Here is a 26,343-nt window from a genome sequence, read left to right as displayed (position 1 = left end):
GTTGCAGATACATTACGTACAATATGCAAAAGTATCACCCTATAACACAGAATACAATAATATGCCAGCAGAAGGTTATGGATACAAATGTTTTATTTAAGAAATATGGATTGTATATTTAGCTTTAACTAACAATTAGCAACAGTTCATCAATCTTTGTTATTTTTTCTTCAGTTGAGTTGAAATCGGCGGTCTAACAATGATATTTTAGCCAAGATAACCTTGTTTAGACTTAACTACATGATTCTGTAAAACACAATTTAAAAATATGTACTTATGTCCTATAGTAACTCATTACTACAAAAATATTTAAAAAATGTGTCAGCTGTCTTTATGAAGAAGAAAATAACAAAATTAAAAATACTCCAACTTTCAAATCAGTTAACTAATCCTTGAATGCACCTGAATGTTATACCATGGATACATTTTTTTTAAACTTGTTAATATTGTCTAGCGTTATATTAATTATATCAGTGGAAATCTTGTTTACTAGCTTAAACTGCTTTTTCATTCTTTTCTTGGTCTTTCAGGTGTCACTTCAGCCCCAGGCCTAGTAAGCTCTCCTAGTCATGGAACAGAGCTGCTCATTAGTTGGATGAAGCAACATCCTTAATCTCTTAATGTCTCCATGCAGACATTCCGTAAATTAATGGGTCAATAGTAGTTTTGCCCTCCCCATTTTACTCGGATGGATTTATAGCAGACAACTTTTGCTAAATAAATAAATAAATAAAACTACCACAGTGCAGTAGTAAACACACATTTTTTTTGTTGCTAAGTGGTAACATCAAATTTATATATACAAGAAGAATTTACCAGAACCTAGGATGCTTACTGAAAGGAGGTGAGAATCTCTAAGTCCCTACTAACAGAAATAAAGAGAGACAGAGAAAGATAGAAAAAGAAGGGGGTCAGGTAAGAAATGACAAGAAGAAACAGAATGTGGCTGTGAGAAGCCAAACAGACCCAGAAGAAAACATATGAAAGCATGCTGTTCCTCTCATAGAGCTGGGATGCTGCTTTGAAGCTTAGTCTTTAACAGAACAACTGAAGACTCAGGGTGCAGGGACACCAAGGGCCACTGGGGGAGGGCTAGTCCGGCATTGCTGAAGCAAATAGAAGGCTGCCATGACCATAAAAGTGGTGCTAGGAATTGGTCAGAAGTGACACTTGATGGAGTATTTAAAAATGGTAATTTTCCTGTTTATCTGTCCTTTGTGTTTTCATTTTAGTCTCCTTTCTCTCAGTACTTTGGTTAGTATAGGCACAGATTTTATGTTCCCTTTTAACCCTTGAAGGGGGACAAAGTAGTCTCAGTCTGCTCAAATCAGATCATGGTACTAAAGTAGTAAGCATGACTTCCTCCACCCAGTTATTTCAAGAAATATGCAACACCCGGAACAAGCTTTTCACCTGAAGTAGCAATCAAGATGGGCGTTTAATAGTGACTTTCTGAAAGAAGAGAAAACACAAATTTTCCTGAATGAAGTACAGTAGACCCCCACGAAGTTGCGGTTCAGAGTTCGCGGCCTCAGTCATTCGCAGATTTTTCCATAGAACCTATCTAATAATTGTTAGCGGAAACCGCAAATATCCTCCACAATTTTTATGGCTTTTTTCGTGGCAATACTGTACTGTAGAGAGAACAGGAAGCAACTGTAGAGGAAAATGCGGCTTGGGATGGTGAAAGTACCCAATAGAATTTGAAACTGCAACTCCTAGCAGTCTCTGCAGTGGCTCTGATTGGTCTTCTGCTGAGGGTGCTGGGGCTGTTGGGGTCAAAGGATGTCAGCGCGGCTTTTAAAAAGGGGGCAGGTGACCAAAAGTAAAAAAAACGTTTTTGTAATTTGTGTTTCAAGTTCCTGTCTGTCTGCCTTCAGTTGGGTTACCTGTACTTATTCATTTTGTCCTGGATCGTTTCGTGGTTGGCGTCTGGATGGTTTGCCATCGGCCTGTGTACATCAGGACTGTAAGTGGATTCATGGCCATCCTGCAAAGAAAGGAGCGCTCCTGAACCCATCCACCCGTCTTCACCATTTCAGGAACTAGTGGTAGGACTATCTTTACATTTCCATTTAATGTGCGGATCTCTGGACTATCTATTTTCATCATTACATTTTATCCATTGCCGTTTTTCATGATTTACTGTGTGTGTTTTGTTTCTGCTTTGTTGTATTTAATGTGTAATCGCCATAAGGGGAACAGGGGTGGTATTGTTGTTTTCATTTATTTCATTTGTTTTCATTACATTCTTTATTTGCTGCTTGATTACCGGTTTGCTTTATTTTTGTCTCTGTTTGTGAGTGTGTGCGGGTCGGGCCAAGGCTGGGTGCGTCTCTGGAATCTCCACCATAAAAACAAATAAATCACCTTCTTCTATATGGTGTGAATCTTGGCGGCACTAGACCGCTACAGCATTATTCATTTCTCCTTGCTGCTGATTGACTGTGATGCATCTCCAGCTGAGTGTTCTTGTGTTTTCTGTTTTGTTCCTCTTAACCCTTAAATAGCCCTTATAGTCGTTTCCCAGTTCTATTTGCGAGCATGCAGGAGCTGATCAGTCAATGCCGTACATTCGTTAGGCAGCCAGCCCCTTGTGAGCAGAGTAGCAGAACGCACTTCTAGATGACACGGACGCTCCTGAAAAAACTCCTCTTAAAAAACACTGATAGACTACTTTCACATTGCTCCCTTACTTGAGGCTGCTCTGTCGCGTGATATGCTTCGTATGTGATGCTACGCATACTTAAAAGCCTGAACAGCACCTGTTCTTTTTGGCTGATTGCTTTATTTCTCTCTCTTAACAGACATCCTCTGCTCCTGTTAGGGGTCCCGCTCCCGTTGTGCTCCCCTATGATGTTTGTCTATTCTTTAATCGAGAACTAACTGCATACTGAACTTCTGAAAGAGACATGCATCAGCGTTTACCTCTGTGTGCTTGAGTGCAGCTCTGTGATTTACTGAATTTCATCCGTGGTGTCAGTTGCACCTTGTAGATATTGTTCCAGTAGTTTTTTAAAATAGTTTTTACAGTTCATTAGCAGTGTGTAAAATAATCAGTGTTGCAGTAATTGTGATGCTCTTTGTATGAAAAAAATGTGTTCCATTAAAATTTCACTTTTTCTTTGTGAATTCTGACGTTTACTTAAAGTGCAGCAAAAATGTATTTGGTGTCCAGGGATGCATTAAACCCCAATTATGTGGTAGTTTAAAAGTTTAAGCCCCAAGATGCTGCCAAAACACGCTGCACCTTCTAAGGATTCTGACAATGAAAACACGCTTGCATGAATTCCAGTACATATAGCGGTAACATCGGTATTTTATATTCTAGCACTGCAGGAGACATGGCAGTACAGTATACAGGTTTACCTTTACATTCTTTTTTTAGGTAATGTATTAAGCTTAGTTTGAAATGAAATTGTTTTGGGGGGCATATTTAGGGTTTAAACTATAAAAATAGGCATTTTTTTTAACCACATCCAAAATTTGCAGTTTTTCACAATTCACAGGTGATCTAGGAATGTAACCCCTGCAAATTTTGGGTATATACTGTAAACACACAACTTCCCAGAGTAGCCAACCACTTCCTCAGAAAGTCCTTAGCAGTTAGTTAGTTAGGGCTCTAACTGTCACAGGGTTGCAATGAAATCGGAGTCAGTACCATTAGCTCTTAAACTTAACAGATAAAAACACACCTTTTTCCTTTTATCTTATGACTGATATAGAGCTTGGCCCCTTTAATAAAAAATATCAATACATACATACACCATGATCTAATTTATGAAACTAGTGCAGGTGGCCAAGCCTTTAGCTAAGGGTCGCATACACCCATGAGTCTCATCATTTAAGTCCAGGTTGACCACTAAAGCCTATATTATCCTGGTTAGAAGCGATTAGGCTGTTTATATTACTGCTTTTAGTCATTTAGGATTTATAAGGTAACCATGAGAAAAAAATGTGGTTGAAAGACAGAAATGGGCCAAAACCAAATCACAAGACAAGAATCAGAGTTGAAAATATCAAAACAAACATATTAGTCAGCAGATCATTACACAAATGAAAAGGATTCACTTTTATTAATTAGAACCCAAATCAGATATAGAAATGACTGTGCAATGAACTTTTTTCCCCATTGCATTGTGATTGACGGTAGGATACGTTCCCAACAACAGGTGGTAAAAAATGTTGGTGGATAAATTTCAAAATATTTCACAGTGGAAAAAACTATGCTCTGAAGTGAAAAGCTATTGTAATTATTGAATTCCCATGTGAAGAAAACCACAAAATCAACTGCAAATTCTAACCCACAGCATCAGGAAAAGCTGGTAAAAATTAACTACAGAATATCAAACAATTAGACTTTTCATCATGTAGTTATAACACTGTAGACCATATCTCCCATCAAAAGATCTTTTTTTGTTATTCTTTTCAAGTGCTGTTGTGAGCTACCACATGCAGTGCACTTGCATTTTAATTTTGCTTATTTTGTGAATCAAAATGTTTTATTAGTGCTAAAAAATATTTTGTGAATGGTGCAGTTTTGAACCTGGTATTTAAACGAAAACTTTTTTCAGTACACAGAAGGAAGTTTTTGTTTATAATTCAGTATCCCCTTGTCTTTATGCATATCTGAAACGGGGTCTGTGCGCATGCAGGGCTTATTGTGCTGCAAATAGCTGCTCAAGTCCGATTGCAATTTGTCCGTTTGTCTTAGTATTTTTGGGGGTTATTCTCCAGCTTCTTAAAGACATTCTGCAAGTGTTTGGTTTTCTTCCATCATTTGTGCCAAACTGGAGTTGTTGTTTTCCACTTGTCTGTTGCCTCTAAAGCCCAGACATTTTTGTAAACATGAACTTTTTTTTCTGTCTGACTTTTTACAAAGACAGTTTTGTGTCTGATGATTGGTGTAGAGGGTCCCCACTTTTTTGCAAATACAATGCCAATTATTTGAGACAATCTCCCATTATATAACTTTATTTTGTTTGGAAATGGGTCACTGACTTTGACAAGCAGATATGCAGTATCCCAGGATAAAACATTTAAGAATTATTTTTTTTGTGGTTAGCACCCCAAGGGGAAATTCATTCATACTTTTTTGATTATCTGCTTTAAGGACAGACTGGAATCAACAAACTATATTAATAATCATTACATAATTGTATAGTATTCACATAAGTAAAAATAGCAGTGAGGAATGAATGATAAAATGTAAATATCCAAATTAAATTGATGGTACTATACAGTATAATACCATTAATGAACACAAATGGAACTAATCACAAAAATGTGACGCTGCATATACAGGATGAGAGGCTGTACACATATTACTTTGGTCCAGTTCTGCAAAAAGTATCTAAAAGTTTGAAGACCTGATGGAAGAAAATTCTAATAATTCCAATAATCAAGATCATCACTACTTGTCTTTGAACTACACTACAGTCCACCTCAACATCACTAGCCAGAAAAAGTAAGACTCTTCATCTTATCAAGGTAAGAAACATTGTTACCTTAACTATCTTTAGTTAACTCTAATATGTTGCATGTTGGTTTGACATGCAAGCAGGAATTTCACTCTGCTCTGTGCACAGTACTCCTGGTACTACTACTGTTTTATTTTTTAATGGAAGAATTTACTGGTGGATTGTACTGTATTATCTCTGATTTTTAGGTTAAAAAGTTCCATCCACTGAAATAAAGAGCAATATGTTTAATTGCGTAGTATGGTTAATGAGCAGTTTGCAGAAATTTCTGGATTTTCCAAAGTGCCTTTTTATACAATGAAATAATAAAAGTAAAACCAGCAGCTCTTCTGCGTCATTATAGACAGGACTTCACTTGAGTATGCAGTACTATTTCTTTCATGTTATTCTGGTTTAAAAGAATTTGATAGCTGTGTTGTCCGTAAGAAATATGTCATATGAGAGTAAGTATTGTGTTATACATAATGCAACACTATTGAAATTCTCACTGTTTAAAAAAACACTGTTGCATGCTGCAGCTGTAAATTTTAAAATCAACAGTTCGAGTGTATTTTTAAAGCAGAAAAATGTAATATATGCCTAACATGTATTTCATGTTAACAGAAGAGTTTGAATTATATGCATATAACAAAAATAACTCAGAATGATTGAAAAACAAAATTAATCAGTATAAAATCAAATTCCGGATGTTATGAAAGAAAAGCAAATGCTTAGGGAATGGCTGTCTAACAAATGCTTGTTCTCAGATTTCTGAGAATAGTTGGATGTTACCTCCTATATCCTTGATTTTTAGAGTGTTTTTTTATTTTGTTTTCCATATAACTAAACAGCTCTGATAAAAGTTATTAGTATAAGAAAAATGAAACTTAATGTGATATGAATGAATATAATGTGATAATATAACGCGCTGAAAGTACTGTATATTATATGAATCATTGAGTGTTTTTAATCTGTTTCTTTACATCCATTTTTTTAAACTACCAGTGACTCAGATCTTCACAGAATTTTTACACTACATTTTTAAAAAGACCTGTTGTATAGGTGAAAAAGTCTTGTGGGATTAACAGCAAAACAATTTAATTCATATGCACATGCATTTCCCTGTTCAAAATGTATATTTCTATGTTCCTGCATCTTTATACTTTATGACACTGATACTTTTAATATCTAAGCAATAGGGTGAGAGCTGGTCACCTGATTTTTGCTGTTAAATGTATATACAGTAGGTGTGAAATGATTTTTAACTAAGTGACAGCAGAAGTGTCAATATTTTAAATTTTGCAGCCTTTTCATGAGGATGGTTGAGGTATATACAAGGTAAGAGAAGGAACAATTTTAGCTACTTGCTGTACAGGCTAAGGAATAAGGTGTGCACCTGACAGCTGAGCCCAAGTGGGACAGACTACTGTTACCACAGCTTAATGTGCCTGGTGCTTTGAGAAAGTCATCTTCCTCCAAAAAAAGTCCGCAACCATTGTGTTTTACAGTGATCCCTCGCTATATTGCGCTTCGACTTTCGTGGCTTCACTCCATCGCAGATTTTAAATGTAAGCATATCTAAATATATATCGCGGATTTTTCACTGGTTCGAGGATTTCTGCAGACAATGGGTCTTTTAATTTATGGTACATGCTTCCTCAGTTTGTTTGCCCAGTTGATTTCATACAAGGGACGCTATTGGCGGATGGCTTAGAAGCTACCCAATCAGAGCATGTATTACGTATTAAATAAAACTCCTCAATGATATACGATATGCTTCCCGAGCGGTGCTTGATTGTTGGCTTTTCTCGGTCTCTCTCACATTCTTTGCTGCTGACGGAGGGGGTGTGAGCAGAGGGGCTGTTTACACAGAGGCTGTTTGCCTAGAGGATACGGATGCTACTCTAAAAAATGCTGAAAGACTACCTTCACATTGCTCCCTTCTTTGTGGCTGCTTTATCGCGGTGCACATACTTAAAAGCCCAACAGCACGTATTGATTTTTTGATTGTTTGCTTTTCTGTCACACTCTCTCTCTCTCTCTCTCTGATATTCTCTGCTCCTGACGGCGCTCCTTTGAAGAGAAGATATATTTGCATTCTTTTAATCGCGAGAAAGAACTGCCATCTCTGTCATGTCATGGAGCACAGTTTAAACTTTTGACTAAAGGGTGTTATTTCATGTCTAGAGGGCTCTAATAATGTTAACAGTGTGGAGAGTTTATAAGGGCTTAAAATATATAAAAATAACCATACAAACATATGGTTTCTACTTCGTGGATTTTCACCTATCGCGGGGGGTTCTGGAACGCAACCCCCGTGATCGAGGAGGGATTACTGTACTTTACAATGATACCCCTAAAAGTGAAAAAATTTTATTCTATTTATAATTATACAGAAACATCACCCAAAAAGAAAACAAAAATGAATTTTAAAATAAGAATTTCAGGCATTTCGAGGAGTTTCTGATGAATTAATATGATACAGATTTTACAGTGCAATTTATACAGCTGATGACATGAAATTAAGCCCTGAGGATGTCCAAGGCCACAGAAAGTGATCCAAGACATTTTAAGTGGTAACCAGTTATCCTGACTTAAGCCCAGACAATGACATTTAAATAGGACATTATTAACCTTTTGTCAAGGCACTGGTAAAATAAACACCCTTGGCCACAACCAAAAAAGCCATTTCTGTATTTGTCAAAGCATGTTTTCAGTTGCTTTAATACAGTAAGGCAAATACATGATTCAATATAATAACATAATTGGTTTCATTTGGAAATGTGAGAAGACAAACTTCAAAGGATTCTTAGATACTACAAAAAAAAAATCAGTTTTTAAACCTCTTTCAAAACACCAATATTTCAATGTAAAATATGCAATATAGAATAAGATAAAAAGAGGTGCTCTCTGCAATGGAAAATTTATAAAGAAATTAATAAAAAAATGAATTAAAATACAAATTTTATAAACATTCATTAATCAAATTATTATATGTGTAGGGAAATTTAAAAAGAAGAAACAAAAAAACAAAAAAAAAATTAGATTAAACACACAAGAGAGTATTCTGGCTTTTTGTGGAAAAACAGAACATTAGAGTCAACTCTCAAGAGCAAGCACTTAATACTGTACCTCACAGTGATAGCACTCCACATGATAGTCTCTGTCCATTGAAACCACTCGTATCGTCTCTTCAGAGCCCTGTAAGGAAAACGAGAAAATGTATAGACATTAAAAAAACAAAAAAAAACAAAATCGTTTTTCTTAAAATAAAGGGCTTGTTAGAAATCAATACACACCTTAAATGATACCTAGTATGATCTCCATTTAACAACACTGCACGGAGGTAACTACATACACCAAGGTACATGTTTGGATTTTTTGCATACAAAATATATAATGTAACATCTGCAAAGTTTAATCCAATTCTGTGTCATGGGGGTCAGAGCTTATTCCAGCAACATCAGATGCAGGAAAGGGAAACCAACACTAAGCAGGGTTTATATCCAGTTCAAAAAGTGTATCCTAACACTTACATACTTAGAATAATAAAATAATTTAAAATGTTATCTTTGGGATGTGGGAGTAACACTAATGTACTCTGAGAAAAAAAAAAACAACAAAAAACAAAGGCATAGGGAGAAGATATAAACATTAAGAAAAGGCTAATATTTGGTGAGATTTTATTAGCACCGAGTTTTATGAATACTTGCAAAACTTGGTTTTTTCACCCTTTAAAATATGTATATACAGTGCATGTAAAAAAGGAATAATTACAAAGAAACTCAATAATTTTGGCAGCATAAAGACAACATAGAAAATCAAGTGGTACTGTTTAGAAAAAAACGTTTTGACAGTAATTGAATTTGAATTCATGTACAGTATAGTTTGTTTTTCTTTTCTACTAAAGGCTATTTATTAGAAAGGAAACATCTTCATTTATGAGTCAAAAGTTGTAAAGTACATCATTTAAAGAAACTCTAGTGTCTTAAATGGCAGTTATGATCACAAGTATATCTCTCTAAGATGCCATTTATGATTACCAGTATCTTTACAGATAAATTAACTGTGCTGAAATGCTTTTATGAATCCTATATGTTGGTACACTGACACTCTTATAATTTCAACAACCTCAAACGTGAAAAATCCAATTCAGGGTCGGGAGGCTACAGCCTTTCCAAGCAGTTTTGGGCCTCAAAATAGAAAATAGGCTTGAAGAGCGTGCCAGTTCATTGTAGGGACTACTGAAATACACACACTCACAAAGGACCAATTTGGAATCACCTGTTAATTTAAACAGCATGTCATTGTGGATGTGGTAAGAAAACCCATACAGTACAAATGGGCAAGGTGCATAAGACAATGATTGGGCATGGGAGCTGAACACTGGAACAGTTATGAAGCAGTGCTAACTACTACACAAGATGTACAATTCATAATTTTTTTCTAGAAAACAATACATTTTGGATAATTCTGCAATGTGATTTTAAGTATTTAACAGACCCATTAATACACTGGGGAAAGGGTTTAATATACTTCATAAATGATCATTTAACTAACCCAATGTACAAACTTATATAACCAAAGAACAACTTACCATGTGCTATATATGAATAAGGGAATGAGAAAGCTCATGATACATAATGAGTGAGTGTAACACAGAAAGATCAAAATGGAGGAAACATGAGTGCAAAAAACAGAAAAATAGAAATAGACCAAATGCTTGCATGAAAATGTGAGAGACAGAGACAAAGACCAAGTGAGAACAGAGATGGAGCTAGTGCATAGAAAACATGAAAGAAGGCTGGAGTGAATATAAAAGTCAGAACAAGTGTGAGCAGCTGAAAGAGAGAGAAAGGGAACTGAGGCATTACTGCCAGACAATCCACCAATTCTTAGTTGGTTTTCTTGTAAAATAATGACATACATATATAGTTATAAATGCTTAACAACAATGAAATCACAAGGCTAATCAATTTTGGGCATCTCTCTCTGGTACATTACCTGTGCAGGTAGGATAGGCTGGTGACACGATGCACATTTAGGAGCAAATACACTGAAAAACAAAAATCAAAATTCTCAAGAATTTAGTTAAAACATACATCTCAAAAAGCATGCCACAACATAAATGTTGAATACGCATTGCTGAGGGTCCACCATTTCATGAGAAAGGCTTTCTTTTTCTGATGTGCAGGTTATGGTTATCCAACACTCCTCAAAAATCCTCTATAAACTGGTTTATCAAATTTACTCTAACCATGAGGATTACAAATTACTTCTGTAACAAATGTTTAATTTCATACATTTATTTTTCTACAGAAGCCATAGCTCATATAGCCAGGCCTAAGACCCTTGTACTGTAACTTTAGAATGAAAAGACATCTGCTACTGTAGTACTATATCCTTGATATAACCTTTGATTTGAGATGATAATAATATTTCTGCAGGACATTTAATACTTTGAATGCAGTTCAATGTGTTTACAAAATTATAACAACAATTACCTCAATGCATATTTATTTTATATATATATACATACGCGCACACACACACACACATACATACACACACCATATATACAGATGTACAGGGTTATTCCAAAAGCAAAAGGAGTCAAACTGCAGTTAACTAAGTAACTGATTCAAAACCAAAAAAAAAAGATGAGCCAGCAATGCTAACTGTATTCTTACGTGTGGTAGTCCTTGACACAGTAGATATTATTGTCAACGTCAACTGTAAAAGGGACTCCGTCTAAGCAGTCATTGCAGACTACACAGCGAAAGCAGCCGGGATGGTAGGACTTGCCCAAAGCTTGCAGGATCTGTGGACACAACACTCTATGAATAAATGTTTCATTAAACTTGATTGGCTCATTCTACACATCACACTCTAAGAAAGACTACAAAAACTGCAAAAGTCCAATTTAAAACAGTTTCTGTCAAATATCTGGAAGAAACCAAAATATTCAAAAATCAATACATTTAAAATATTCAGGAATCCCTAATATTAATCTCAAAGGAACAAAAGTTAAAACTATTATTTATCTGACAAATAACCCAACTTATAAAATCAGGATGCATTAAAAAGTTTAGCTTTTTTGTTTAAATACAGCTCAAGCACTGGTGTTATAAATTAATTGCTCAAGGTTACACAATAAAAATGAAGCCTGGGCTGAAAGTTTAAAATGGTTTCAAGTGTAGTACCGCCAAATGACAGTTTGCTATGCACCAGGAAATTGATATTTGCCTGCTATTTACAGCCAGAATTTAAATCGAGTTGGGACTTTTACAGTCAGCAAAGAAAACACAAAACTGAAAGCTATACTGCCATGTGTTATACAAAGATCCCTTTCTTTTCTTTTTATCTAAATGACTGTATGGTTAATCAATATCAATAACTGACAAAAGAACAGTTGTACATTAATATTATATAATGATCATGATCTTGTGCAGCACCTGGTTGTGTCCTGGTAATCAAAATAGGCATAAAAATTATGATAACAGATAACTTAAAAAAGTGATCCGAGAAGAGTTTGGTTCTCAAGGTTCTCACAAAGATGATAAAAGTAATAATTCTCAAGAGGAAGCTGCAGCAACCTGATATAAAGGGCCTTTAGTGGAGGGAGAGGCTGGAAGGAGTGGTGGGGGGCTGATGATGAGTGACCAGGTGGCCCACATTTCCATGGTGAGACCCAATTCAGGTATTCAAGATTGCTGCATAAAAAGGGTTACTTATGCTGCATTTTATATGTTGCACATTTTTCAGCTTAATTATTGCATATAGGAACTTTCTAACTGTATATGTTTGCTGATGTTTAATTACTATTCACATCAGTTCTATTCAAAACAGGTAAGATCTGACCATTCAGTTGTTTGTCTTAGTTTTCAGCTTAGTTTGTCAATTAAGATATGAGGCTGGATTGTATTAAAGGCAGATCTGAAATTAATAAACATCAATCTTGCTTGGGTTTTCTGTCCTTGCAAGTGCTTCTACAGCAAATCCAGAAGTGTTGCTTTGGCGACCTCCACTCCCCCTCTTTGGTCTGTATGTAAATTGGTAAGGGTCCTGATAGGTCTGGGTTTTGTTTAGCAGCTGTCTGTTAATGAACTTCTAAAAGGACTTCATGATATAAGTAGTTATGGCCTCCAGTCTGAAGTCATTTATAGCTTTTGGGTTTGCAGTTTTGGCATTTGGAATAACTTTGGCCTATTTGCAGAATTTGGGCACTTGTTGGAAGTCCAGAGATATGTCAGATATAGAGTGGAATGCTGAAAAGGTGCTGTCATGCTTAAAGAGCTGCAGTTACACTACCCAAGTTTTGATGCAGAAACCTAAAAGAGAAGACTGTAAAACACAGACTTTGTTATTTCCAGAAAAACAAAATAAGAAAAGCAGCTTGAATGTGTGATTCCTGCCTCCATGATTTAGTGTTCATCAGATCATTGGGACCTTAAGTAGGATTCATCAGGTTTGAAAGTGGGTTGACAGATAGACAACAGACATTGGGGCAGGGATGTGGAGTCAGTACAAACAACTATAAACAACTCCAACTCTGACTCCTCAATTTCTGGTACCACCACCTTCGGCACCTCTATATTTACTATGTTGATGGAAATCACACAACATACAGGATACACGGCACTTCGTCACTGCCAGCGTGAATCATTAGGCTACTTTTTAGCACTCTAACCTGTTACAGTTCAGGTTTAAAGTGGCAATGTTGTTGTGGCTTATAAACATTGTGTAAAATTAATCACAAGACTAAGCTTAAAAAATTAAAAAAGAAGCTATATTTCTATCAAAAGTATAGAAGAAAAAACTGTGTAATTGAATCAGTATATGTGAAATTGTACATTTTAACAAATTATATTACAATTTACATTTAGTCAGAATCAGAGTCGGAACATTTTATGGATGTGGTATGTAGATGGATATGGTAGTTTCTGATAAAGAGAGTTAAGATTTGAACTACTTCCAAATATGTTATGACAATATAAAGTAAGATTATGAATATCAGAGATTTTTCAGTATGGTTTGGTGAGATGAAAAAGTGGTTTGGCATTTTGCACTATAATGTTTGTTTCTGTGTGTGCATATTGACTGTATATATGTATGTGAACTTATATAAAGTTATGTAGCTAAACTAGAAACCTTTAAAACATTTAACAAGAATCTGGATGACTTATTGGGACAAGTAGGCTAATAGTTAACCAAACAAGCTTAATGGACAAAACGATTTCCTCTTGTTTGTTAAATAACTTTTGTTCTTATTCATTTGCCTCAACCTCTGAGACTGCTAATAGCGGGCAGCAGCTGTAGTATTAAATGATTTTAGAAAGTAAGCGACTTGACAACAGTGTCATTTTGAGACTTATGTCTCACCTGTAATTAATAGGAGAACTGATGAGTCCTCCCTTTCTAGGAAGAATACAACATGCCTCCTGTGAATTTCTTTCACAGAAGCACGTCACTTACAAGAATAGCTGGGGGAGTTGCTGCATATAACATTGAACTCAAGCAAATTTGTGTAAACAGAATGAAAATTTATCAAAAATATATTAAGAAAAAAATTAAAAACAAACAATGTATCTTGATTTCCGAATTTACAAGGAATAAATTGGTTTTGGAAAAATGTAGCCTGTACAATAATTTTCTATAATAGGCTCCAAACTCTCCCTTTATTATTTAACGTCACACGTGGGCTTATAAACCTGTGACTACCTACAATGTTTGTCACCTGGACTGCACGGATTGATTATGCCTTTCAAGGGGAGCTGGCACCCATCCAGACAGCACCGAGCACAAGAGGAACAGAGCAAACCTGGATGTGCTGGCAGACCACAACACAGCCAACTATTTAGGGCCCAGTCTTTGATTTATGACAAGACAGTGGGGACTGTGCAAACACTCTACAAAAAATATTGTCATTCATAAGAATTACTTATGAATGCTTTAAAACCATCTCAGTTTTTTTGGTTTGGTGCCTCCTGATTTACCAGTTACATCAACTTTAAGCGTTTTCGGTTTCCCCCCTATTTTTGGCCCTCTAAGAAGGAACAATCCTAAATGTTAGACCATTGTTGACCTTATTTTGTTCAGGAAATTATGCAGTTATAATAAAGAATAAACCAATAGGTGTCTTCAGCAAAAATGATCAGAAGGACTTGACGTTGTGCATATCACATCAATTGACCCCAGAGGTTCACCCTCTAATGGGATAAAATGGGTCAAAGTTATTCCTTTTCACAAAACTGTAAAAAACGCTGATCGGTAATAAAGGCATGAGAAATGTCACTTTATAGTATTTTGAAGCTGCTGATCACAAATATAATATTTTTGATATTTGATATTACTGGAGGCCCTAGGCCTCTGAGGGTCACTCTTAGAAGGTTAAAAGTGACAGTTTTCAAACATAAGCATGTGGTGTGTTATTTTTAACTACAGTATTTCAAGGTCAGCAATTACAAATATGTTATTTCTATTTTTTTCTATCACAATCAAGAAAATTTAGACTTCAATCACTTCAACTGAGCCACACAGATATGTCTTTAACTTTTGACACTGTGCCTCTAAAACCAGCATTCAGGAGTCTTTGATCACTGTAGTTATAACTTCCTCAATGCTCACTGACTCAAATGGAACTCTGGTTATTACCTGCCTTAACACATGCTCAGTAAAGCATAATGAATCGAGGGTTACAATACACTGCGATGGACTGGTGCCTAGTCTGGAGTTTGTTCCTGCCTTGTACCTTATGCTAGCAAGGATAGGCTCCAGCACCAGCCTGGTCTGGATTAAGCAAGTTAGAAAATTACATGACATGCTACGATATGCCTTTTTCAGCACCTCCGTCTCACTTAACTGTTACTTTACAGAGTATTACTCTAAGCAAGATATGCCAGCCTCCATAAGCCACCTTCATTTTCTGACCACAGGACAGTGTTTGGTGGGATGTTTTTTAGTGGTGGCATATCAATCAATCAATCAATCAATCAATCAACATTTATTTATATAGCACATATTCATACAAAAAAAATGTAGCTGAAAGTGCTTTACAAAATGAATAGAAAAATAAAAGACACAATAAAAAATAAACATAAGTCAACATTAATTAACATAGAATAAGAGTAAGGTCCGATGGCCAGGGTGGACAGAAAAAAAAAAAACTCCAAAGGCTGGAGAAAAAATAAAATCTGTAGGGGTTCCAGACCAAGAGACCGCCCAGTCCCCTCTGAGCAATCTACCTAACATTAGTCAAACAGTCCTCTTTGCATTTAGGGTTCTCATGGAAGGACTTGATGATGATGGTCACGTAGACTTCTGGCTTTCAGTCCATCAATGTTGGTGCATCATGATGCTTTGAGTAGGTGGTGAAAATGTAAAATTTTAGGACATCAGAACAGCTGTAATTCCTGATATACTCGCAGTAATGTGCCAAGCTTAACCTACCTTGTCACATTCTAAGCCACTTAACTTTATAGGTTCATCCACTATCCTTCTGAATTACATGGCCTGCCTGGTATAAACAGAATTGTCTGCATAAATATAGCTGTCACTAAATGATATTAATGCAGATGGCCTAAAAAAGCAGCCACTCAGCAAATAAAAAAATCCCATCTACCATAACTGAAGAAGAGTTTTGAATAAATTAAGTGATCTGTGAAACAAAATATAAATGTAAGAAGACTTGTTAGGAGAGTTGTTAGTTAGTTAGTATATCAAATTGACAGAAGTAATTTGCTAGTTATGTTATAATGTTTGCCTATATAACAGTAGTTAATATAGTTAATGGAAGGTTCTATTATAATTCCTACACGCTAACTTGTAAATGGAATATTCTAATTATTCTTTTATTACTTTGACTAGAGGGCAGTTTAGTCTGTGATCTGACTTGCAGTTGGTAAGGCATGGAAGGCAAACAGATTCATAGCAAACTGAATACACTGAACATGTTTGAAGTAAAGCCTATATGTAAGTTCACCATAAACAAGTTTTTAACTATAGAACATAACTGAAATTTAACACGAGAAAGCTAAGATTGTAATGAAACAGAGAAGAACCCCCCGTTTTGCCTTTTATTCCGTGTAATAATTTTTTTCTGAATTTTTGTGATTTGTTCTTTTTTAAATTTTCACAAAATATTTTAAACATAAATTTTATCAGACTGTGAAATTTCTTTTGTCACACGTTTGACACATGCTAGACCCAACCTTGCCAACTCAGTAGCTGCTCAGTTTTGGGAACCTGGAAAAGATGCAGCTACACACATTACATTATAAAAATTAAATTTTCACTTTGTCATTACAAAAACAATACATTTAAAAACATGATGACAAAAAAAGATGCATCTGAAGTAGGTGTTTGAAAAAGGGGAAGAGTATATCTGAGTTCTGCCTTTGACACAATCGCTCTTGATACTTTCCTTGAGAGATTAATTGAATTGGTATTATTGGCACTCCACATGCCTGGTTTAAATCTTATCTCTCGGATTGTACACAGTTTGTACAACTAAAAAATTTCAGATCACAACTTTGCCCAGTTGTTAGTGGTGCTCCCCAGGGCTCTGACTTGGGTCCCCTTCTGTTTATCATTTATCTCCTGCCTCTTGGTCATATGTTTAGAAAATGTAATATTTATTTTCACTGTTATGCTGACGACACCCAGATCTATCTGTCTACTAAGCCTGATTCCACTCTTCCATCTTCTTTCTTCTCTGACTGTCTGTAGGAAGTTAAATTATGGCTGTCTGCTAATTTTCTTAAATTAAATAGTAATAAAATAGAGTTTCTTCTGGTAGGAACGAAATCTGTTTTGGGCAAATGTGATAATATTGTATTGACTATTGATAATTCTGTAATCTCTTCTTCCTCCCAGGTTATGAGCTTAGGTGTTATTCTCAATAGTACCTTAAAATTTGAGGCACATATTGATAATGTTACTCGGTCAGCGGATTTTCATCTACATAATATCAGCCGTCCACCTCTTTCAGCTACTATTCTGCTGCTATTCTTGTTCAAGCTCTGATTACATCTTGTATTAATTATTGTAATTCTATCCTTTCTGGTCTTCCTTGCAAACTTCTTTAAAAACTTCAGTTGGTTCAGAATACTGCAGCTCGTATTACTACTAGAACCTCTTCCATATAACGCATTACTCCTGTTCTACAGCAGCTTCACTGGCTCCCTGTTAAATATCACATTGATTTTAAGATTATGCTTATTACTTTCAAGCCCCTTCATAATCTGTCACCTCCTTATCTTTCTGATCTTCTTCACATCTCCTTTCCTTCTCGTATCCTTAGATCTTCTTCCTCTATGAAATCTTATTATACCTCCTGCTCACTTCACTACCATAGAGTTTAGAGCTTTCAGTCGAGCAGCCCCACATCTCTGGAACTCTCTCCCACAAGATATTTGTAATATTGACTCACTTACCACCTTTAAATCTCATCTTAAAACACATCTTTTTATGATGGTTTATTCTGTCTGACAATTTTAGCTACTAAATTTAAATTTAACTTTATTATTGTATTTATTCAGGTTTTATTGTACTGTAATATTCTATTAATTTTATATTGTGACTGTTGTTATAAATGTGTTCTGTAAAGTGTGCTCATGTGCCTTGAAAGGCACCTATAAATAAAATAAATGATATTTTTATTATTATATGCACTGCTCAGCACTTTCTGATCCTAAACTTTCTTATTACAAGGGTTGGTATCTGAAAACTTGCACAAAGAGCTGGAACTGAAATCCTACTCGCATTGTACCCTTTGTATGCACAGGAAAATTAAGGAACCCTTATTTCCAGAATGTGTCAAAATAAAACAAAGTTCTATGTGTTATGAAATAAAAGTAGGTATTTCAAACAATCTGGCCTGCCAAATCCAGTCCACAGCTATTGGCAGTCTGATGCTGCCCTCAAATAACTGGTGCATGAGTGATAAACCCTCTTAAACCCAAGACTTTGGAATCACCAGCCCAAACCAGTGGTTCTAACAGTGTGATCTGTGGACCACCAGTGGTCCCCAAACATAAGTCAAGTGGACCACAACTTGACAGTCATCAGGGCAAAGTAATTCTAAATTGCTCAGATACATTATTAGTCTGTCATGTGCTTGCTTAGGCATTTTTTTTAACAATCAAGGATACTAGCTGACTTCAACACTACAAAATCAATGGACTTAGATACATGAGAAACAGCATACATGGATCTAAAACTATCACCACTCAGGACACAGGCTAACTTTCTTGGAGACCGCAGCAACTTTTGCTTCAATTCCATGACTTACTGCTCTGCTCCTGTTTACATGCAACACCTCTTCATCCTGATTTCAGTAACTGCAGAGGTCTCTTCTAAACTTCTAAAGTCATCATGGAGAGGACACATCTAGTCGAGTCAGTCCTTCTAACCAAATGCCACCAGTGACACACACATCAGTGCTGAGAGGTGCCATATTATTACCTGATCTTCATAGCTAAGGGTTATTATGGATCACTGGTTAAAACCTGTGCCCTGATGTGGGCTGGCGCCCTGCCCGGGGTTTGTTTCCTACCTTGCACCCTGTGTTGGCTGGGATTGGCTCCAACAGACCCCTGTAACCCTGTAGTTAGGATATAGCGGGTTGGATAATGGATGGATGGATGGTTAAAACCTGGGACTTTAACAGCAATGTTGGATTTGACCTTACTATTCACACATAAATGCATTTCTTAAAGTAAATCTTTGAAAGGAAAAGCTGAATTACACCAACTGACTATCAGACTCAAGTGGTCTGCTGTCAGATTTGACTTTAGCAAAGTGGTCCTCAGTCCAAAACACTTTTGATTGCCACTGGTAAAAAAAGATTAGATCTGTGACTTAAAGCCTAGCTTAATTAAGATAGTTAAATTATACTGATAAAGGAAATGCACAATTGCACTGTCTGACTCAATTGGCTAACTCTTAGTTTGCACTTTAGTAAAATTGTCCTCGTATCCAGAACATGGTCTCCAATAATGAGATGACTCAAAGCCAGTTTATTTAAAGAAGTTACAGTAAATTACACTAATATTCTTATTCAATCTCTCATATCTGAAATAAAAAAATGACGTACTTCACAACATAAAATTTGCCTAAATTACGTTTTGAGAGGCTATATGGGCTGATCTCAACACAATATTTGATGTATATTCTGCCAAATGGTGAAAATAAGATTGAGCTTTTTCTTACCATTTCCATGATGAGGTGTCCACATACAAAACACTTGTCTGCAGTTTGCTGGAACCCTGAGTACTGTCAACATAAAAAACAAAAATGTCAGACAGGTGAGAAGGAAAAAGAAATGTAGGAGAAAATACTTTAGTGTTATTTTCAATACTAAGATGAGATTGCCAATCAGAAAAATGTAAAACAAACAAAAGAAAACACTATCATTTATACACTGAAATGCAATTAATGTCACTCATCCATCCATTCATTTTCTGAAATAGCTTAGTCCATTAACTAACTCAGGATACTAATGCCATAATAAACCTGGAACCAGCCCTGAATGAAAAGCCAGTTAATTTGAAGATACTCAAATAACTACAGTCATGCTGGACCAGTTTATGCCACCCAAATAATCCTACCTGCACATCACTAGGATGTTGGAGAAGGACGTGATTAGCCAAAGAAATTTATTACCATTGGTAATAAATGCAGAATTTTATATACAGGTGCCGGTCATAAAATTAGAATATCATGACAAAGTTGATTTATTTCAGTAATTCCATTCAAAAAGTGAAACTTGTATATTAGATTAATTCATTACACACAGACTGATGTATTTCAAATGTTTATTTCTTTTAATTTTGATGATAACTGACAACTATTGAAAGTCCCAAATTCAATATCTCAGAAAATTAGAATATTGTGAAAAGATTCAATATTGAAGACACCTGGTGCCACACTCTAATCAGCTAATTAACTCAAAACACCTGCAAAAGCCTTTAAATGGTCTCTCAGTCTAGTTCTGTAGGCTACACAATCATGGGGAAGACTGCTGACTTGACAGTTGTCCAAAAGACGACCATTGACACCTTGCACAAGGAGGGCAAGACACAAAAGGTCATTGGTAAAGGGGCTGGCTGTTCACAGAGCTCTATGTCCAACCACATTAATAGAGAGGCGAAGGGAAGGACAAGATGTGATAAAAAAAAAAAAGTGTACAAGCAATAGGGATAACCGCACCCTGGAGAGGATTGTGAAACAAAACCCATTCAAAACTGTGGGGGAGATTCACAAAGAGTGGACTGCAGCTGGAGTCAGTGCTTCAAGAACCACCACGCACAGATGTATGCAAGACATGGGTTTCAGCTGTCCCATTTCTTGTGTCAAGCCACTCTTGAACAAGAGACAGCGTCAGAAGCGTCTCACCTGGGCTAAAGACAAAACTGCAGCTGAGTGGTCCAAAGTTATGTTCTCTGATGAAAGTAAATTTTGCATTTTCTTTGGAAATCAAGGTCCCAGAGTCTGGAGGAAGAGAGGAGAGGCACAAAATCCAAGTTGCTTGAAGTCCAGTGTAAAGTTTCCACAGTCAGTGATGGTTTGGGGTGCCATGTCATCTGCTGGTGTTGGTCCATTGTGTTTTCTGAGATCCAAAGTCAACGCAGCCGTCTACCAGGAAGTTTTAGAGCACTTCATGCTTCCTGCTGCTGACGAACTTTATGGAGATGTAGATTTCATTTTCCAACATGACCTGGCACCTGCACAAAGTGCCAAAGCTACCAGTACCTGGTTTAAGGACCATGGTATCCCTGTTCTTGATTGGCCAGCAAACTCGCCTGACCTTAACCCCATAACAAATCTATGGGGTATTGTGAAGAGGAAGATGCAATACCCAGACCCAACAATTCAGAAGAGCTGAAGGCCACTATCAGAGCAACATGGGCTCTCATAACACCTGAGCAGTGCCACAGACTGATCGACTCCATGCCACGCCACATTGCTGCAGTAATCCAGGCCAAAGGAGCCCCAACTAAATATTGAGTGCTGTACATGCTCATACTTTTCATGTTCATACCTTTCAGTTGGCCAACATTTCTAAAAATCCTTTTTTTGCATTGGTGTTAATTGATATTCTAATTTTCCTAGATATTGAATTTGGGACTTTCATTAGTTGTCAGTTATAATCATGAAAATTAAAAGAAATAAACATTTGAAATACATCAGTCTGTGTGTAAAGAATGAATCTAATATACAAGTTTCACTTTTTGAATGGAATTACTGAAATAAATCAACTTTGTCATGATATTCTAATTTTATGACTGTTACCTGTATAGTAACTGGTACAGGATGTGAACCCAGGCCCCTGGAGCTGTGAGGCAGCAGCACTAGCTATAATGCCATTGTGCCACCCCATGACTAAAGAAATGAGACTTTAAAATTCCTCAGTACTACTCCAGAACCTTCAAAGCTGCTCTGCATTAGGCATAGAACAAGGATTTGTCAATCAGCTTTCCAGCTATGTTCACCATAACCAAATTATTTTTTCATTAGAGAGTTTGGTTTTTCTGTCAAAAGAAACCAGTATTCTTATTACAACACCATTAACCTCTTTCAAATTACTAACCTAAATAAAATAAACTGATGTTTTAACATGACATGTAATATGCAAATTATATATTTCGCCTCTCTTAATTCCTGACCTGTGCTTCACCTCATGGCCTTATGCTGTAGAGGTGACATAATTTAAGCTGTTGCCACACAAAAACAGCAGGGAAAAAAAAAATGTAAACAAGGAAACCAGACTCACGTGAAACCAACAATGCAGACTTTTAAACCAAACAATAGAGCACAGTTGCCAGGTAACAAACCAACAAAGCAGCCATAGAACATAGAAATGTTTTTCTCCCTATTATTTTCTTTTTCTTAAATGCCAAAATAGTACCCCTACAAATGTTCTGCTATATTTTTGTGCCTCAAATTTTAACATTATTGTTAATTTAGCAGAGGCTTACAGTCAAATAAAATACAGAAGCCTGAACGCAAACTTGAGAGAGGTATATGAATTAACATAGGTAGTGCGTCAAGTAACAAGTGGCAACTGACATGAGGAAAAACCATGTGGGAAAAAATACACACACATATGGTGGGAATGTCATTAATCCTTAGTATAGCCAAAATGTTTAAGGCAAGGAAACAGCCACAGCAGCAGAGGATCTAGGATATACAGTAGGAAGTGAAATAAAGTCAGAAGTCATTGTCAGGCAGACCATCTGTACTAATTGTAACTTGAAGGTTGTTGTACTGCTACAGATAAAGAAATGATAAAATAGTGTGTAGTTGAGATGCCAGGCTGGAAAAAAGGGATCGTTGAATGATTTGTGGTCTAGAGATACGTAAAACCAACTCTCCTAACAGACCATTAAGAACAAACCTGGCTGTAAATGATAGTCAGTGGAGGGAGATCAAGAGTGGTGTAATCTGAGAACATAATGGAAGGTTGTAAATCAATGGTGGTTCTGAACTCTGAAGCAGCCTGAAAACCAGTATGGGATTTTTGCCAGAAGGGCAATGCAGAGATGTAGAAATGAGATGACTAGCGTTTAACATACAAGTAGCACTGAGGGATACTGTAAAAAGATCCCATTTCTAAAGGAATTCTGTTAAGTTTTGTACCTGAAGGACACATCCACCTCTATCCCCCAGCACATAACTATATGGCGGTTTAGTTTAAAAGATGGCATAGCAGTTCAGTGTGTTACCACCTCTCAAAACTAGGGACCCTGACTTGATATCTATCTGAGGTAGCTTTGGTGAGATGAATTTGCCTAGTACAAGTGCATCTGATACCAAGCTACCATTCTTTTTGTATTGTGGGGTTTACATTTTCCTCTTATATTCATACTGGCATTCTCTTGGGAGTCTGGTCTCCAACTACATTTCTATAGGTCTGTATGAAACGCAATCGTGCTTGGTGTGTTTGGATGTACTCCACTATGCACTGGTCTTCTATGTAAGGCTGGATTCCACCTTAAGTGATGGCTGCTTCATATAATCTGGCTTTCAATGTTATAAATGAGTTAAAGAATGTCAGTATATGGATAAAATTTAGTTTCAGTTGGGGTAAGGCAGAATTCTTTACAATAAGAGCAAAGCAAAAATAAGAAATTCAAATGCAAATCTTGAAATTCGCCACCGAAAAGTGTAAAAAGAAAATCCAGAAAATAAAAAAGTCACATCAGCACACTGTAACAGGCCTACTTTCTGCTTCTCCTCCATACCTCATCGCCAATTAGTGGTGTGTGATACACCAGTAGAAATGAGACACAATAAAACATATGTCAAATGGGAGGAAGTTTTGTACATCATTTTTACCACAGTTTAGCATATCAGGACGCTACCATTGTGGCTTGTCATGTAAGTGACACACATGCTGTAGTGGCGTGGTGGGAAGTGTACGTTCAGTTACCTTCTGAAACAATGTGCCATGAGGAGGTACAATTGCGGAGATGGGAAAAAAAAAAGACGAAGAATGCACAGTGGGCTTTTTCATTTTTTTGAAAATGAAAGGAACAATGAAATACTTGGCCATGAATAATGTGCCTTTTGGGGGAAAAAAAATAATTTGAGTTATTACAGATATACTATAATGCTGTCACATGTATTGAATGATACATATATCACTCACATACTTGGTTTTGCTACCCAAATGTGAATTGCTGTCTCACTCTTCTCCAGACAACTATATAATAATCACAGAAAAAATATCACTTATAATCACTCATATTTTTCAGTACATGTATTGGCAGGTAGTGTGGTGTAGTGGTTAAGGTTTAGGATCTCAACCCCTAAAAATGTCAACTTCAAATTCTGCAATTGACACTGTGTCACCAAGAGAAATACATTTCACCTGCCTATATTCCAGTCAAGCAGGTTTCATTTTGAAATTCTACACGTAATGGTCATAACAGTCGATAACGGTCGACAACGTCCGCCATGATGAACTTTCTTATTTATGGCCCCATCTTCACGAAATTTGGTAGGTGGCTTCCCTGCGCTAACTGAAACCGATGGTACGTATTTATTTCGATGGTATGATGCCACTGTCGGCCGCCATATTGAACTTTCCAACGTCACTAATTTTCCAACTTCCCGTGTAGGTAGAAGGCTGATCCCATCTTCACGAAATTTGGTAGGTGGCTTCCCTGCGCTAACCAAAACCAATGTACGTACTTATTTCGGTGGTATGATGCCACTGTCGGCCGCCATATTGAACTTTTCAACGATCTTTGTTACTTATGGGCCCATCTTCAAAAAATTTGGTACGCGGGTTCCCAACGTTAACTGAATCCTACTTACGTACATATATACGTCCATAGTCTGCAGCTCGGTGACCGTGTGAGGCGGCGTTGGGTCCCCCATCCCAACGCATCCCACGTTGTTGGCTGCCTGCCTATATAAGGCCGTCCGTCGCTCCAGTCTCTACATTCCCTTCCTTGCTTCGCCACGGGATTCCCGTCTCCCTGCTGATAACTACAGCCTTTTAATTTAATCCACGGCTTCTCCGCTGTTTTATTGTTCATTTATTACAATTATAGTTATTGTGTTGGTATTTTAGACTTACTTTACATTGTTGAGGTACCCATTTCCTTTACCATTCCAATCGTACCACCATTAACATGTCTATCGAGGTGATCACCATCGATCAAAGAACTGTCACTTACCGAGCGGCTTCCATGCCCGGAGATGGCACCTACCTTTTCCATTCTCTGTGTTACATATTGCACCACCATATCAGGCTCACTCTTGATATCCGGAGGAACATTGTGTCTTATGTATTGAATGACTGGGACAGGTTCAAGGTGTGGACTGATGACAGTACAGGAGATAATTATACTACACAGGAGCACTATAAGAGTGAAATGCTTAAGCCCTTCACCTATGCATCTGCATGTGAGTTGATGGCTGCCGCTGAATTGTTCGGTTGTAAACTTTCAAGTGTACCGAAATGGCCAAATATTTTACACCTTTCGACAATCGCCAATGCCTCTTAAACATTTTAGATCGGCAGGTGACGATTTCAGTAGTGGACACTTTGATGTTTATGAATGTTTAAACTCTCAAAAGCTGGATGTGAAATTATCGATGAAACCGATTGTATACTTACAACGCTTGACAGATGCCAAATGTCTCTTCAACACAAGTCCTAAAAATACTGTCATAATTGAAACAAACCAGGAAACTCAAACCGATTATGACAGCAGTAATCCAAGCTGTGAGATTTGAAACAAGATTACTGTTCACATGGCCAACTGTACGTTGCATGCTCAAGAGTAAGCTCAGCGCACAGCTTGGTCATATTACAACCGGAGGGCCGAACTCACAATGTGGTATACAAAGAGATCCTTAAGAAATAATTATTGGTATATTTTCCCTCAGTTTAAAAAGGTTTAATTTTCTTCTTAATAAAAATTTTTAGGCAGTACATTGCCGCTGTGAAGCCCGGGTATTTTGCTAGTATATTTATATATAACGTATTTGTATGTGTATATATATATATATATATATATATATATATATATATATATATATATATATAAATATTTATTAATATATATATATATATATATAAATATATATACTAGCAGAATACCAGCGCTTGTGAGAGAAGTAGTGTGTTAAAGAAGTTATGAAAAGAAAAGCAAACATTTTAAAAATAACGTAAGCTGATTGTTAATGTAATTGTTTTGTCATTGATATGAGTGTTGTTGTCATATCTATCTATTTATATATATATATATATATATATCAAAATAGCTGATTGGCAGCGGAGAAGTAAAAGAAAAGGAAACATTTTAATAATAGCGTAACATGATTGACAATGTAATTGTTTTGTAATTGTCATGAGTGTTGCTGGCAT

The 26,343-nt window shown here is 36.5% G+C and overlaps 1 protein-coding gene across 1 annotated transcript in view; it reads right to left on the bottom strand.

Moving 5' to 3' along the window:
• LOC120535608 (WT1 interacting protein) overlaps nt 1-26,343 on the bottom strand; it is a 184,757-nt gene that overhangs the window by 18,369 nt on the left and 140,045 nt on the right. The window contains exons 4-7 of the mRNA XM_039763554.1: nt 19,671-19,733; nt 11,150-11,280; nt 10,464-10,515; nt 8,592-8,660 (exon numbers count right to left, since the gene is read on the bottom strand). Of these exons, the coding sequence (XP_039619488.1) occupies nt 8,592-8,660; nt 10,464-10,515; nt 11,150-11,280; nt 19,671-19,733 (315 nt within the window). The remainder of the gene's footprint in view (nt 1-8,591; nt 8,661-10,463; nt 10,516-11,149; nt 11,281-19,670; nt 19,734-26,343) is intronic.

This window comes from Polypterus senegalus, chromosome 9 (assembly GCF_016835505.1).
Source record: "Polypterus senegalus isolate Bchr_013 chromosome 9, ASM1683550v1, whole genome shotgun sequence".
Classification (NCBI taxonomy): Eukaryota; Metazoa; Chordata; class Cladistia; order Polypteriformes; family Polypteridae; genus Polypterus; species Polypterus senegalus.
The sequence above is the reverse complement of the archived record's forward strand: the minus strand, read 5'-3'. Positions and strand labels throughout refer to the sequence as shown.